At 44.8% G+C, this 14,747-nt stretch overlaps 1 protein-coding gene across 1 annotated transcript in view; it reads right to left on the bottom strand.

The window, feature by feature from the left end:
* Positions 1-500: 500 nt before the first annotated feature.
* RNF213 (ring finger protein 213) overlaps positions 501-14,747 on the bottom strand; it is a gene marked incomplete at its 5' end in the record, with an annotated part of 37,412 nt that continues 23,165 nt past the window's right edge. Inside the window, 23 exons of the mRNA XM_029084189.1 lie at positions 501-648; positions 1,173-1,351; positions 1,458-1,547; positions 2,337-2,534; positions 2,846-2,923; positions 3,072-3,273; positions 3,405-3,585; positions 3,971-4,054; positions 4,716-4,848; positions 5,136-5,387; positions 5,979-6,073; positions 6,869-7,049; positions 7,397-7,556; positions 8,284-8,378; positions 8,705-8,739; positions 9,345-9,426; positions 9,774-10,016; positions 10,238-10,348; positions 11,117-11,245; positions 11,561-11,751; positions 12,724-12,934; positions 13,818-13,926; positions 14,648-14,747. Of these exons, the coding sequence (XP_028940022.1) occupies positions 501-648; positions 1,173-1,351; positions 1,458-1,547; positions 2,337-2,534; positions 2,846-2,923; positions 3,072-3,273; positions 3,405-3,585; positions 3,971-4,054; positions 4,716-4,848; positions 5,136-5,387; positions 5,979-6,073; positions 6,869-7,049; positions 7,397-7,556; positions 8,284-8,378; positions 8,705-8,739; positions 9,345-9,426; positions 9,774-10,016; positions 10,238-10,348; positions 11,117-11,245; positions 11,561-11,751; positions 12,724-12,934; positions 13,818-13,926; positions 14,648-14,747 (3,287 nt within the window). The remainder of the gene's footprint in view (positions 649-1,172; positions 1,352-1,457; positions 1,548-2,336; positions 2,535-2,845; positions 2,924-3,071; positions 3,274-3,404; positions 3,586-3,970; positions 4,055-4,715; positions 4,849-5,135; positions 5,388-5,978; positions 6,074-6,868; positions 7,050-7,396; positions 7,557-8,283; positions 8,379-8,704; positions 8,740-9,344; positions 9,427-9,773; positions 10,017-10,237; positions 10,349-11,116; positions 11,246-11,560; positions 11,752-12,723; positions 12,935-13,817; positions 13,927-14,647) is intronic.

Genomic DNA, 14,747 nt, shown 5'->3' with positions numbered 1-14,747 from the left:
ACAGCCCGGGGCCCGGCCGCAGCGGGAGGTTAAGGCCGCTTTTGGGTGGGTTTGAGTTGATTTTCCAACTTGGTCCCGACTCCCTTACGATGCTGAAGAGGCAAGAAGGGGGCAGGGGGGAGAAGGGGCCGGTTCTGCATCGTGGTGATGGTGAAATGTCAAAGACACAGAGTGAAAAAAATAAACTCCTTTCCCAGCATTAGGGAATGAGGCTTTTTAAAAAAATCCTTCATCTTGAGCAGGAGATTTTTCATGATGCCTTCAAGAGTCTCTGCTTCTACCTGCAGCCTTCTGCAGCCCAGTCATCCTTCTATACATGACATTGTCTCATCTTCACATCATACTTTTAGTACTGAAGTTAGTAAAAAAAAAAAATCCTTCACCCAAACCCCCAGAAAAACAAGCAAACAACCCAAAAAACCAACCCCCCCATGGTCCCAGAATGGCACCAACACCGTGTGGTCATGGCACTAGAATTCCCTGGTTTTGCAGCCCTAGCTTTACCTACGCTCTCTTTTGAAGAGAGCAGCAGCTTCCCAGGTAGCAATAGCGTGAGAGAGAAGAATCTCATCTGGGAACAGCTCCTGCAGCTCTGGAGATAACTCTGAGTCTTTTGCATCAAGGTAAGGGATGAGCGATTCCTTCAGGCTGGAAAACAAAAGAGCAAAAGTAGGATGAATAGACTGTGTACAGCAAATGACCAGTGCCACAGAGTGGATTGTGCGGCAGGAACACACCCACACGAAGCAGAGAGTGGGAATATGTGTATTTTGTAATGAGAAGGATTAAACAGCCAGAGGGGCTAAAAAAAGCCCCAGAAATGGGATGCTGCAGGTCAGAACTAAGCTGGGCATGTGGAAATCTGAGTGTGCTCATCTGCATGACAGCAGAAGTGCTTGTGGTCATCTTTAGTGCTCGTGAACAGCAGCTCCTGGTATATCCCAGCAGTGTTCCCAAAACAGCCTGTGTAAGACAAAGTCATACACTGCCAGAAACAGGCCCTGTGTCTTAGAACCAGCTGCATGTTCTCAATGCTGCTGATGGTTGTGCTTTGTGTCCAGCAGGACAGTCGTTCCCCAAAGGAACCGTTCCCATCCCGTGCATTTTCAGAGGCAGAGAAGCTTAATAACAGCAAGAGCTGGGGGTTGGTTTGGGCTGCATAAGTCTGTTACCTCCACGTGGGTCTGAATTCATCCACCGCTTGGACACGTCTCAGCTTCAAGACAATCATTTCATGGAGCTCCTGTAGGAAGGTTTCCAGCCTTGAGTGGACAAGGAAGGTGTTGAGGAGCTTGGCAAGCTCTGGACTGAGCTCAGCTTTGTAGACTGTATTGATGTCTTCAAAAGGATCCTAAAAATGCAGTGAGAGGAAAAAACAACCAACCATACACAGATGAGCAATTTCATTTAGAGAAGAGGAAACAGCTGATTAGACACAAGGTACCAGTGTGCCTTACCTTTTTGAGGCGCAGAAGCTGCTCAGATTTGCGGGTAGAGAGAAGTTGCCAGAGGGCAATGTTGTGCTTTAGGCGGCATCGTCTAAGGGCCTGAAAGAAAAAAAACATAAGGAGTGAATCTGGATGTAAGGGATATTTAGGAACCTGTCCACACCCTGCCCTCCCCACGCAGGTCACAACTGCAGGCAGCTCCCTGAGCCCTTGTAACTGGGGTGTAGAAGCCCGACTGCAATAGGAGTCTCTCTCCCTCTTCCCCATTTAGCCTTCAATAATCCATCTTTTTGGTATCATGAAAGGGAGCGGGCAAGTGACAGGACTATGTCACACGTTCTTGTCATAACATAGTGCCTTTGCCCCCTTATCAGCAAAGGGCTCTTCTAATGCATCGTGAGGAGATAAAACCTTCCCCTGTCACCACTTTTGAGAGGTAAAAGGATATTTTCAATCCTGTTCAGCACCAGGCAAACCAGTGTCACTGAAAGCTGACTCATAATTGAAAGTTCTCCCTTCTCTCAGTTTTAGTATTGTAACTAATTATGCTCACACTCAACTGAGATTTCTCCTTCCTGGTGCTGACAGAAGAGCTTGGATCTGCAGAGAAGAGTTTGACCTTCTGCACATCCCACACCTGACCCTTCTTGCAGGGCTTTGCAAGAAACTGATGTGTGTCACAAGCTATTAGATGCTCCCACCTTGCAAACACTGCAGGGAAGAGAAAATTGTTTCCCCCCTGCTGTTGAGTATAGTGGGGAGGGAATCCTATCACACACCTTCTCAAGGGGGACTTTTGCTGAGCTTGAAGATCAGACTGGCTGGATTCAGTATAAACCAGAACAGATTTTATCCTGTAAGATTAAGAGCTTTGCCCTCAGGACGTACCTGCAGTACATGAGGGTTCGTCTGATCACCCATCTGCAGAACTTTTTCAATGTAGTCAGTCAGAAGCATTTCAGCATTCTCTCCAGCCATGGCCAGGAATCCCAAGGTAATTTCAGTGACGGACAGAGCATCACAAACATCACTGTAAGACTGTAGTTCCCCACTGATCATGTTCATCACAGAACTGGGGAGAGCACTCTGAAAACCATGAAGTCAGAGCAGTTGCCAGTATTAGTTTAGAGCCATTCCTTATTGCTACTCAAGTTGCTAAAGTCAGGAAAGACAGCAGAGCACCAGATTTAGGAAACTGAAAATGCTTAACCACATCCCTTTCCTTCGTAAATCCTGACTGACAAAAGAAGGCCAGTTTGTACACACTCACGGCATGCCTAGAGATTCACAGGACAAGTCTTCAGATGAAGAAGGCAAGTGACAGAAGACAAACCTCACATTTCTTGGGATGTCAGGGGTCACATGCTTGCCCCGCTTCCTCCAATGCAGAAACCCACCTGATCCAGCTTATTCCTGACATCATTAAACAGCTGCTCATAATTCCGATCATGTCTGTACACGAGGGTAGGTATTCCCTGTCAGGGAGAGAAACCCATGGTTGTAGAGCTTTGGTAACATTGCTAACCCTGCTACAGTGCATGCCTGGCTGCAGCAAACACTGCAGGGCTCCAGCATCAGCCAAGGAGTTGTCTGCAGCAAACATAGCTAGCTGCCTTCTCCTACCGTTATGGTGATGAGTGGTTTCCCCTGCAGGAACTTGCTGATGACTTGCTGCTGGATCCTCTCCAGATCAAAGTCCTGCAACGTCTCCCCTCCCTTCTCCATGCTGTACTGGCAGTTGGACAAGATCAGAGGAATCAGGTCTCTCTCAACCTCGTAACTGATCAAGTGCAGGTCAGCCACTTCTGATGGACTGATCAAGTACCTGCAGAAGAGAAAACGGTCTCCATTTAGAGCAGGAAGCTTTTATGAAGCAGGGAAAGTTGATTGTGTAGAGGCAGGTAACACAACAGAGCCAAAAAAGAAAAAAAAAGCCTAGCTGGAATAGCAACGTACCTGTCATCTTCCTTGATGTGTTTGTTCACCAAGTGGATAAAGTGATTGTGCAGACTAATGAGGTAACTGGCCAAGGCTGTGGAGCAGAGGCCCAGTCCCTGTCGACGTGGCAGAAGGACCTCAAGCTTGCTGTCCAGGGTCAGGTCAGCATCACAGTAGCCTTTAGGAAGCTTAATTTCCCCTGAAATAAAAGGAAGGGAAGACTGCTTGAGGTGGCCTAGAGCCAGGTCATGATAAGCAAGCATCTCCTGAGCTGAACCAGGGCGGGAGAAAGCATACAACCTGAAAAAAGCAGTGCTCTTTCTATTACTTATAAACACTAAAGGGAGCAAGTTCAGGTGAGGATACTACAAGAGGGAAACAAGTTCTTCCATTTGCACCTAGATCATCTTAAACCTTAAGGGCCAAGGTCAGTTGTAAGGATATGCCTCAGCATCACTGACGGAGAGTTGATCACTGATCAACCTGAACTGTCCAGGGTAGCAGTAGAGGAGGATTGTCTGACAGCTGGCAAGCTCTTGCTTCCATCACTCTCAAAACAATGCTGGGAAAGAAGTGTTACCTACCATTGGTGTCCAGCGAGCTTCTCAGCTTGTTCCAAACAGACAGAAACACATTCACTCTCCTCTGTAACAGGTCCCTCATCACATCTGAGGAATAACAGAAAGATAAACCCTTGAAACACCTTTTACCAGCAACACTCCATAATATATGAACTTTCAGAGCACACCACTGAACTCCAGGCAACTACTCACACAGATCAAGAGAGACTAAATAGACATTGAACAGTTTTCTGGTGTTATCAGATTTGCTCTGTTTGTTTATATTCTTCCATATCATCTGCTATTGGCCCAGGGTACAAGGCAGGAGGGATCCTTGGTCTGATTCAGCATGTGTTTTACATGCTTCTCCGTAAGTACAATTGAAGGAGTCGCCACAAAATGTCTGTGTGCAGCTCACAAACAGAAGGCAAGGACATCTATTCCACCTCTTAGGCAGGCCCTGCTCTGGGGAAGAGCTTAAAAATTCAACATATCCACTGCTGCATTCAGGGATTTCTCTTGCCTATCTCTGAGCACAGTCTCCACCCCTTGTGAACAATCTTCCTGTGCTTAATTCTCTTTAAAGCCATCTGATGACTTTTCCAAGCATAACTCCAGAGTTAAGGTCTCCAATTCATTTGGATGGGAGTTAAAAGGAAAATGGGAGGATTTAAGATTACAAGCTCAAAAGAAGTTTCACCTTCACTTTCAGCTGGATTATCCAGTGCTTTTTGTTTCACTGATTACAGTTCTGGCAGAGGCTTCTCACCTGAGAGGGGCTCCTTGAGGAAGTCTCTGATTGAGCAGTGCTTGACATCAGCGGTGTTCTGAAATCGCCTCACCAAGTCTCTCTGAAGAGCCAGAATCTCTGGTAAGAATTTAACCAGCCTCAGTTCTCTTTCCTGGAAGAGGAAAGGCAGCCTGTGAGTAAGGTTGTCCTTGGACAAACCAGTTTTGAATACTTTTATGGAATTACTTTTTAAATGTTTAAAAGAGAAAATATTTGACACATGCAGTTCTCTGTGAGAATAAAGACACTGTATAATCAACCAGTGATTTGGTCCCAGGCAACTGGCTCTGGACAGCCCTGCCAGGTGACCTCCAGAGGTCCCTTCCCACCTCAACCAGTCTGTGACTCTGTGAGCTGATCTCTGAACATCACAGTCTCTCATCCCTGTGTCACACCCACCTTCTGCAGAAACTTCCACAGCAGAGGGACAGTGTCCTTGGCATTCTTTTGCTGGACTACATGGCCCAGGTTCTCCACTGAAATCCTCTTTCGGCAGCTCCACATCTTGGAATGATGTATGTGACTGTCTTTTGGCAGCTGGGACAGGAAAGTGGCCGGGTCACCATACACTATTTTCACTATGGGATTGGAAGAGATTCTCTCATCCTCTTGTATTTGTCTATTTAACTTCAGAAGTTTTTTATCCAAATCCTGCATTTAAAAAATAAAAATAAAAAAGAGACATGATATCAGAATTGGCAGTGTCCTGCCACGTTGAACCTCCACTAGAGTATATTTCCCTAATAGCCTGACAACAAATTGACACAGAAATATGTCAAAGCAGAAGATGAACTCCAAGGGAAGGCGTGTAAAACACACACTGCAATACAGCTGTTTATATCATAAAGTTATTCTTTGTTCTCCAGCTCATCCAACTCACAGGACTTTCATTCTTGAGATGATGTATATGGGCAGTAAAAAAGGCAGACAGGATTCATTTGGGGCAGCTATGTGCTCTCTTGGTCAAATACTTTCAACTGAGCCAAGACATTTCTGCTTTTCCAGCCATAAAAAAAATCATCATAGCACCACTCCAGTCTCAGGTACTCATTTCCACAGCTAGAATAGAGTTGGCTGACTCTCACAAATGAAAGCTGACCTGCAGTTGTGTCACAGATGGCTTGGCTTTAGGAATCGCTGCGTGAAAAGTGTAGCACAGATATTACAGCAGGTCAGATTTCCAAATAACCAGATTCTGAACTGCTCAACTACTGAAATTTTATACAGCAAGCTTCTTCTCACCTCCAATGCAGGAGCAATAACTGTGTTTGTAACAATTTCTTCCCATTTGTTTCTCTTCTCCTTGGTGGAAAGCACATCATCAAACTGAACTGGCCCTGCAACAGGAATATTTAGTCTCTTACATCTGCAATATTTCCATTAAAAAAGCACAGATTCTCTAAGCTTCCAGATGTGACATCCTTGCAAGTTAAGTTAGCATGATGAGCCAAGAGTGATTACAGAAGTCCTAGAAGCTAAATAAGTATCTTGGCCTAGCTGGAGCATCATCCAAAACAGCACACAGTGATCACGGGTTTTCAGAAGCTTCAGTCCAGTCATTCATTTGACATTTCTACAAGTCATTCATAATCCCAAAAAGGTTAAGTTGTCCAAGGTCAGACCATCATCAATGACAGGCCAAACAACAGAGCTTGGAATACCAATTTGTGCTGTCACACTACAAAAAGATGGTTATTATGTATAAATCCACAATAACTCATGTCAACTTGAACTCCAGATTCAGAACTCTGCCATCCCTCTTCTACCACATAGCTTCTCAGGAGTCATTTAGAGGGGAGTATATAGATTATACACAGCATGAGTTACTGGGCTTTGAGTAGTACTACTAGTGAGCTGAAAGCTCTGTCAATGTGTCATTAGGTTATTTATTCAGTAATTCCTTTTCAGAATCATGCATCAAACCTTGCAAACCCCACATACTCAAAGAGAAGTAAACAGCCAAAAATTCTTCACTCCCTGCAGCAAGAAACAAGCCTCATATTTCTGGATCTTCCTCATCAGCTCAGCTATTGCCTGTTGGAAATAGTCTATTAGCAACGAAGCTAATTAACTGCTGCCCTTGAAATGCTGATAGAGCTTGCAGATGTGATATGGCAGGTAGTTTTCCTTACATTGGCCTGGGTGCTGATGGGAGTCCTTGAGGAGGCTGCACAGGACAAGATGAAGGATGTTGATTGTCTCATCCACACTCTTCCCCAAAATTTTTGTCAGCTGTGCCAAGTCCTCCTGAATATGCTGCTGTAGGAAACTCACTGAGTCATGTACTGGTGGCTTGATAATCCTTTGCAGTGACTAAAGAGAAACAAAAGGGAAGAATGAGCACAGCCAATAACATCCAGTTCAAGCACAAGGAATGCAGAGCAACAGTCTTACCAGAAAGTCTCCAAACCTATAGGATTCCCACTACTAAACAAATAAAGGCAGGTGTGTGTGTGGGTGTGTGTGTGTGGGTGTGCACACGTGTCCATGCAAGTGCACAAAGAAACCAAAATCACCCCTGGGTAGGGAGAGAAGTGAATTTGGGTCTTGCATCTTGAAAGACTGCCCTAGCTACTTGGCAATATGATGAAAAGGACCAGCATCACACAGAGGTTTCACTACATTTCATGTGCCCACTTGGAACTGTTACTGGAAGATACCTGAGGATCTTTTGTGGCTCCCAGCAGCATTGTCAGATGTGTGAGCAAGCGTATGAGAACAAAGGCAACTGGGGACATGGCCCGATCAGACACTCCCATTGTTTTCCTGTGCTGTGCATCTCCAAGTATGTGGCCAGTTTGAGTTCTGTCTTCATTACTCCTGTTGGAAAATGTACATAAAGGATTTTTTTCTTGACCAAAAACACACAAGAGATGTCTGATACCCAGTAATGTCTTTTTGATCCATAAGGTCTTTGAATGCAATAAAAGCTGCCAATTAAAAGTGCTACAGGGAATGAGGACTTCCAGTATGTTTTGTACACAAATAAGCCAATTGGTTTGGTTTTGCTGGCTGACTGCTCTTCCCTGGACATCTCTTCCTAATACATTTTCTATTAAAGAGGAGACATCGAGCCCTGTAGGGCAAGATTAGCCAATTCTGTGCTGGACAGACAAGAAGCCACTGTTAGAATTAGTAACTTCAACGTTCTTACACAAGGGCTGCAAGTGCTACTGCAGAGGGAGCACAAGTTATAGTTACTGGAACCCTGGTAGAAGTTCTTCAACCATGCTGATCCATTTAATAAAGCATTGGCTATTACTGTATGTTGGTGTAGAACCACGTAACTATATCAGCCTGGATGAGCAGGAAGATAAACTCTAAACCAGCATCGTAACAAGGTCTTATGCTAAGGCAGTTTCCACAGAGACAGAGTTCAACCAGCTGAGCCTCTTCCCCCTCAGAGGCCCAGGTCTGAGCTAACAGGGAATCCCACATGCCACCTTTCAAGTAGCAGCATGAAGTGCTTGGTACCTTTTGCCCTGAAAGCGTGACAGGCAAGTACTACATCATTCAGTGCTGAAAAGGTTACCAAGTCAAAGCATACCAGAATTCTCGAAAGCCAGGCAGGGGTCTATGCTGCTGCCCCCCAACTGGGGCACCGCAGTCCAGACAGCGGCTGGTTTCCACGGGGCGGCCACACTAGCAAAGAGCAAAGTGAGAACACTGAACTCCAGAGGAAAAGCATCTCCAGCAGAGAAAGAGAATCAAAAATCAAAGCTGTAACTGGTTAATTTGAAAACTGCTATATACTGGGCAGAGGAACTCTGCCAGTCTTGTTTCCTAGAGCTCTGGTATAAACCATGTTAGAGCTATTCTACATTTTACATTACAATGGCAAAATGATTAGTAATATACATGATTTAGAAAATAAACTGCTGTGCAACAGAACATAAAAATCAGTAAATAAAACAATTTATTGTTGAAAACACCACCTGCTTAAAAACCCACCAGTCTCAAATTCTTACCTCTCCTACAGTGCAGGGGTGACCATTTGCACATTCTATCAAGAAAGAGAAACAAATAGGACAGTGTTATAAGATAGGCATTTATAAAGCCCCTGTTATTTCCTTTCATCAGGGACCATCATCTTGGAGCAAGAAATATGCTTCAAGATCTAATCAAAAGCAGTGACAATGCCAAAACTCAAAGGAGCCCAAGGAATTTTCCAGTGCTTCTCTCCTTGAGGAACAAGGACTGGAAGCCTGAAAGGTTCTGCTACTGAGTACCAAATGGGCTGGTAAGCATGGATACTCCCAGCCCTGGATTCCTAGTCTGCAGTAAGATCCTACTGTGGAAAGCAGAGAACTGAAAGCTGGTCAGGAAGGTGGCAAAGTGCTCGTCTTCTGCTCACACCCCTTCAACACTGGCAGGAGCAACAGGACAGGTTTGCTGCACTCTCAGGCTTTGCAAACAGCTATAAACTTGAGACTAAACAGAAGCTTGATGCACTTTTGTGCATTACCCACATAAAGCATAGCTGCAAATCTTAATTTACAAAGGATAATTCAGACTGAGGAATGAGTCTGTCCTAATATTTGGAAGAGTTTCATTCAAAACCCAAGGCTTATCCTTCAATTCCTTTCACAGTCAGTCAGGAGCACTTACTGTACCAGCGCAGAGTGGCCACTCCTTCCCAGGCCCTCGCCTGAGCCATTATATCTTCTGGCATCGTAGGCAGAAAAGAGTGCTGAGGAGGGAAAAAGAAAAAAAAAAGCTGGCAAATATGTAAATCCGTTCTTTCCTGTACCAGTTGCTTACTGGTTCCTTATTCATGATGGGAAACAAGAGACTATTGCAAAACTATTTGCCTGGTACTGCTCAGGATGCAGAGGTACCTGGAAACGTTACCAGCCCAGAGCCTGTGGCTGCACTCCTTAATCCCAACAACACTGAGATAATCACACACCAGTAATCACAGCTAAAACAGTAAGCTGGTGCTCTTGGTGTTAAGAAAGGTAAGGCTAGAGAGGATCCAGCAGATATAAGAAAGAACTAGCAATATGCTGAATTGCCACGCGAGTTAAATCCCTTTACCTCCATGGTGTGTGGATGGAATGCCAGGTTCCTCAGGGGCCGCAGGAGACTGTTCTGCCCACACAGTAAGACAGCTGAGGTATGAACAGCCATTTCAATTACTGCACCGCTGCGGCTGAAGCTTTGAGGAGCCACTCTCAGAGATGGCAGTGCATTCATCACAAGAGAAGCTGCAAAGTGCTGCAGGTCTGGAGAATTCAGGACTTGGGAGTTCTGGATGAACTTAGTCATAGCATCTGTTTGCTGAAAGCACATATTTAAAATAAATAAAACCAGCATGATATTGCCCACCAAACTGAAGAGGACTATCAGCTGCTTCCCATGCTGTGTTGCTCCTGCTCTGGTCAGGACAGAACTTTATTTGGGGTAGAAGAACAAAAGGTTTTTCCACCAATGACTTAAATATCATTCATCCTTATCAATGAAGCATGTTTGTCATGAGCTTTCCAAGTGAAGTATCTTACCTGCTGGTTGGGATGAAGAGTTGAGTCACTAACTCCATACAGGGCAGTGACCTCTCTGAAAATAGCCAGGAGCAGATGGACAGACTGTACAGCCGGACTGCTGCTAGGTGCCTAGAAGAGAAGAGGCTACAGTTGTCACAGCTAAAGTTTGACAAGGTTTCAGCTGGTTACTGGATATGTGAGCTTTAGCAGGTCTGTGGTAAAGCTCTCCCCACAGATGAAGGAGGATAGTGCAGAAATGGCTGTTCAAGGCATAAATAAATGAGTAATCTAACAGCACTCAACCTGACTGGGGGTTTTACATCAGAAATCTCTCAAGTATTTTATTCTTCTAACATCCAGTTGGAATTACAGTCTCACTAGGCAGCAACCTGTACCCTTCATTCGAATCAAATCAACACTGAGATTCAAAGGCACGTTGTCTGCAAACTTCTTCCTGAAGATTTCACACACACAATACATATTGGAAAAAGCTTACAATGACACAGAAATCACCTATTTGATTTTTGCATGGCAAGACACAAGGCTAGGCAGATATAGGCAGGCAGGGAGGGGGCATAAAGCTTCTTATCTGCCTACCCCCCAGTCAGCTGGCTACAAGGTGCCTGTATTGCTTCCTGTAAAACAACCCCACTGCGGTATATGACAAGGGGAGAAAGGTGAGATGAGGCAAACAACAGAAACAGCCTCAGTTACGTGTGTCAGAACACAGGTCAGAGTAAAGCAAGCGTGTGTGTGCCAGCATAAGTCACAGTAACTTTCAAGCAAAAGCAATCCAGGCATCTACTGGAAGAGACACTGCACACAGGAACACGTAAAGCTCAAACACTGGCCATCCAGAACCCACAACAGGATTCCAGTGAGGAGAACGTGCCCTACCTTCTCTGCCTCTAGAAGACCCTCAGTCTCACACTCGATCATGGCTTTCCCCACAGCATCACGCAGGACTCTGTAATTCTTGCCACATGCCAGGTAACGATCGATGTGATTCGACTTGCTCTTCTGTACCTACACAGGGAAAAGCCCATGGTGAGCACTGTGGACAGTAACAAGCCACCAGACAAGGCAGAATCTCCTCTTGCTCCCAAAAGCTGTGACATTTCAGCCTTCACAAAGAGAGCAAGCAGGCGTGGCAACCCAAACGGCTCCTCACCGCCAGAACAGACTCCATTCAATAGAGAGTGAGGAGAAGTCATCTTCACACCCACTCCCACTGTGGTGAGTCCCCCAAGAGCCACACAACAGTAGAAACACCCCAAAGCAGCACAACCTGAAGACTAAGAGGAGACCAGAGCCATCCCCAAAGAGACACCTCTTCTTTACCTGTTGCAGAATTTCCACTGGGAACACCCAGTTAAACTGTGCCTCTGTGACGAGCTTCTGAGTGAATTCCATCCCATATTGACTAGCAATCTTCCGGACTAGGTAAACACGATGCCAGTTGTTCTTGGCAAGGCTGCAGAACACCCTCACGTTTGCAAGGTAACGCTGCTTCTCCTCTACCTGGTCTTGCTCTGGAGGGAGGGAGGAAAAAGAAAATAAAAGGGCAAAACCACATCCTACCTTGTAAAACTTCTGTCAGCACGAGCTGTAGCACCAAGCTCCTTTAGCTAGTCCTGACTGCACAGGAGAACTTGAGAGCCCTCTCTTCCTCAGATGCTTATCTAGGGTGTTTCCTCAGCTGGAATTTAGACAATGACTCATTTCTTGAATGGATGACATATTCCACTTCCCTTTCCATCTCTCAAGGACAAGTTTTCCCATTTACTGGTAGTTCATTTTCAGAACTCTTCCATCTTGCTCAATAATGTCCTTCCATTGTCTCAGCTGCCCAGGTGATGGTGCTCCCTAAGAGCAGTCTCCTGGGATGCATTTCACTAGCCTGACATCCTTGATGCCAGGGCTGGACACTGAGGTCCCTTGGAATTAGTTATGTTACCACACTTCAATGCTTCATGGACTGTGTAAGAATCTGAGACCCTGCACACGCTGTTCTCTTACTGGGTCAGTAAATCAGCTCAAAACTTTACTTTTTTTATTTTTTTTTTTTTTTAAGTATCTCATCATTCTTTTTATCTGTGCAGAGCTCTCGTTCATATACAACACTAACCCTTACAGCAGTCACATTTCATGAAGCATCATTTAGCTTTATTCATTTATTCATTGAAGTTCAATTTAGTTGACTCTAAATAAAATTTCGTTGTTAACATCTGGAGAATAAACCAAACCTCCTTCCAAAGGCACAACTGCTACGTAACTACACCCCAGGGGTCACCAGCACAGCCTTGCTGTGAGTTATAGAGCACTTCTCATATGTGGTCAAGAGGACAAATAACGACTGACACTCCTCATGAAAGAGAAAAGAAACAAGCTGATGTGCTCGTTCTTGGCCACACACCAAAACAAGTTGTAGCACAGCCTGTCTCCTGTGGTGACTTTGCTCTTTATAAAGCATTTTCATTTGATAGCAGAATAATTTGACTTACTTGTGGGCTCATGCAAGTCAAAGAGCAGCTCTGCAGCCTTACTCAGGTACAAGCGAACCTTGGCTACCGCCTGCAGATATTCAACAGATGATTCCCGAGGAGCTTCTTGATTGTTTGTTGGGAGATAGTTCTCTGGAAAGCCTCTGTGTCCAGGCAGATAGTTTATATGCTCATATCCAAGGCTGTCCTCAGACTTTTCACACAAAGAATCCTAAAGACGGGCCAGAATATTGCATGGGTGGCAGAACCACTTCCATCAGATGTCCTGTGCAGTGGTACTTTCTATCTCCAACGCACCCACACTGCAGTAAGTACATTAAACTTCCATGTTTCTCTCAGCACCCTCCACCCCAATGCCATTAGCTTCTCCCTGTGATTTCTCTGGCTAAAGCTCTGCCACACCACCAAACACCTTCAGCAATATGCCCAAGCTCTCCCCAGTATTTCCTAAGCATGTAGCTGAGCAAGAGAGTTATGAGCATGCTGACTGGCCACACACGTGCTGAAACACACATCACATGTTCCAATATGCCAAGCTCTACCTGTCTTTCCCTTAGCAAGCATATAAATTTTGGTCTTATCTACAAAGTCACCATTTTAATGAAAACTATAAGAAATGAAACCTCTGCCTTGCTGTCAAGTATGTTTAAAGTTGTCCAAAGCAGTAAAAGTTATACAGGGGAAGGAAAGGGAACAACCCAAACAGCACAGTCATCTAAAGCTCTGCAGACAGAAGTGTCTGTGAAAATGAGAAAGTGGTCCAGCAGTGGACTACTGCAACTAGGAACCTCCCTTCTTGCTGCTCTCCTGTGCTGGAGTTTGATTCTTATCAGGCCTCACTTAACACTTACACACCTGTCCAAGGTGTCCAAGAGAGAAGTTATGTAATCCTGCAAACACACACAAGCCTTACCTTGAAAAGCAAGGCTAGTTACTGGAGAGCAGGTTCTGACCAGGTGATCTGATTTAATCTTCCCTTTAAGCTTTCTAGTTGGGCAATTAGTTATGTGCACAAGAAGCTGGCCTAAAATCACAGAAAAATTTCTATTCTTGACTTTTTAATTCCTGCAACAGTTTTATTGCCCAGCTCTTACCTCTAAGCAGTTGACAAAAAGCAAGTAGAGTTCTTTATCATTTTTCTCTAGGATCTCGTGCTCTACCTGGGACAGGTAGTGTTGCACATCATTTTTCACTTCATTGAAGCTACAGGAGAGAGAAACACCCTTTACCACAACTGCAATACCAGCAGCTCCTACTAATAGCCTAAATCATGATCGAACTACTAGTTATGCTCAGCTGACAGGTGGTGGTCATTCTAGATCCAGCTGGAAGAAGGAAAAACAACTGTGCCATCTTTTGCCAGATATCATCTAGCTTCACACTCTGAGCTAGGCTTCTATTAGCAAATTAGGCCAAATTAGCATTTCTAGGGCATAAGTCATCTGATGCATTTTAGACATCAGAGTTAGGAGATGATGACACTTGAGAAACAGCTTTCTGTGCCCTGACTGCAGAGGGAGGCTGGAGGAGCTAGTGTGAATGGAGAGGTCTGTGTAGGCATACAAGAGATCATTCTTGATTGAACGTCTGTGGATGAAGAGTATTGCTTTGCTGATCTAGAGCATGTCAATTAGTCAGCTATCTTGAGGTTACCCAAGCCACCCACGTTCAGCACAGGTTTAGGTTAAGAATAGCTAGGTAAACCTTGGCACAGACTGGTCAGATACTTCACACAAGCTACATGCAAGCCAGCCAAGTTGCACGACTAATACAAAGGCACAAGAAGAATTTCAACCGTAACGATTCAAATTCAATTAACAGCATGGAAGCAAGGAGAACAATCAGACTGGTTTGATGAGATCATGAAAAACAAAGCTGAACCACCCCTTAGTGTAGCATCCATCAGTTGTCTGTCCGTGCTCACCTGTACTTCAGGAGGAGCTTCAGCAATACTGAGCGGATAACAGGAGTTTTATCCACCTCATCGTTAAACGGGGACAGGAATTTTGTGTAGATAGCAGGGT

This window comes from Antrostomus carolinensis, unplaced genomic scaffold (genome assembly GCF_000700745.2).
Source record: "Antrostomus carolinensis isolate BGI_N321 unplaced genomic scaffold, ASM70074v2 scaffold28923, whole genome shotgun sequence".
In the NCBI taxonomy this organism is placed as follows: domain Eukaryota; kingdom Metazoa; phylum Chordata; class Aves; order Caprimulgiformes; family Caprimulgidae; genus Antrostomus; species Antrostomus carolinensis.
The sequence above is the reverse complement of the archived record's forward strand: the minus strand, read 5'-3'. Positions and strand labels throughout refer to the sequence as shown.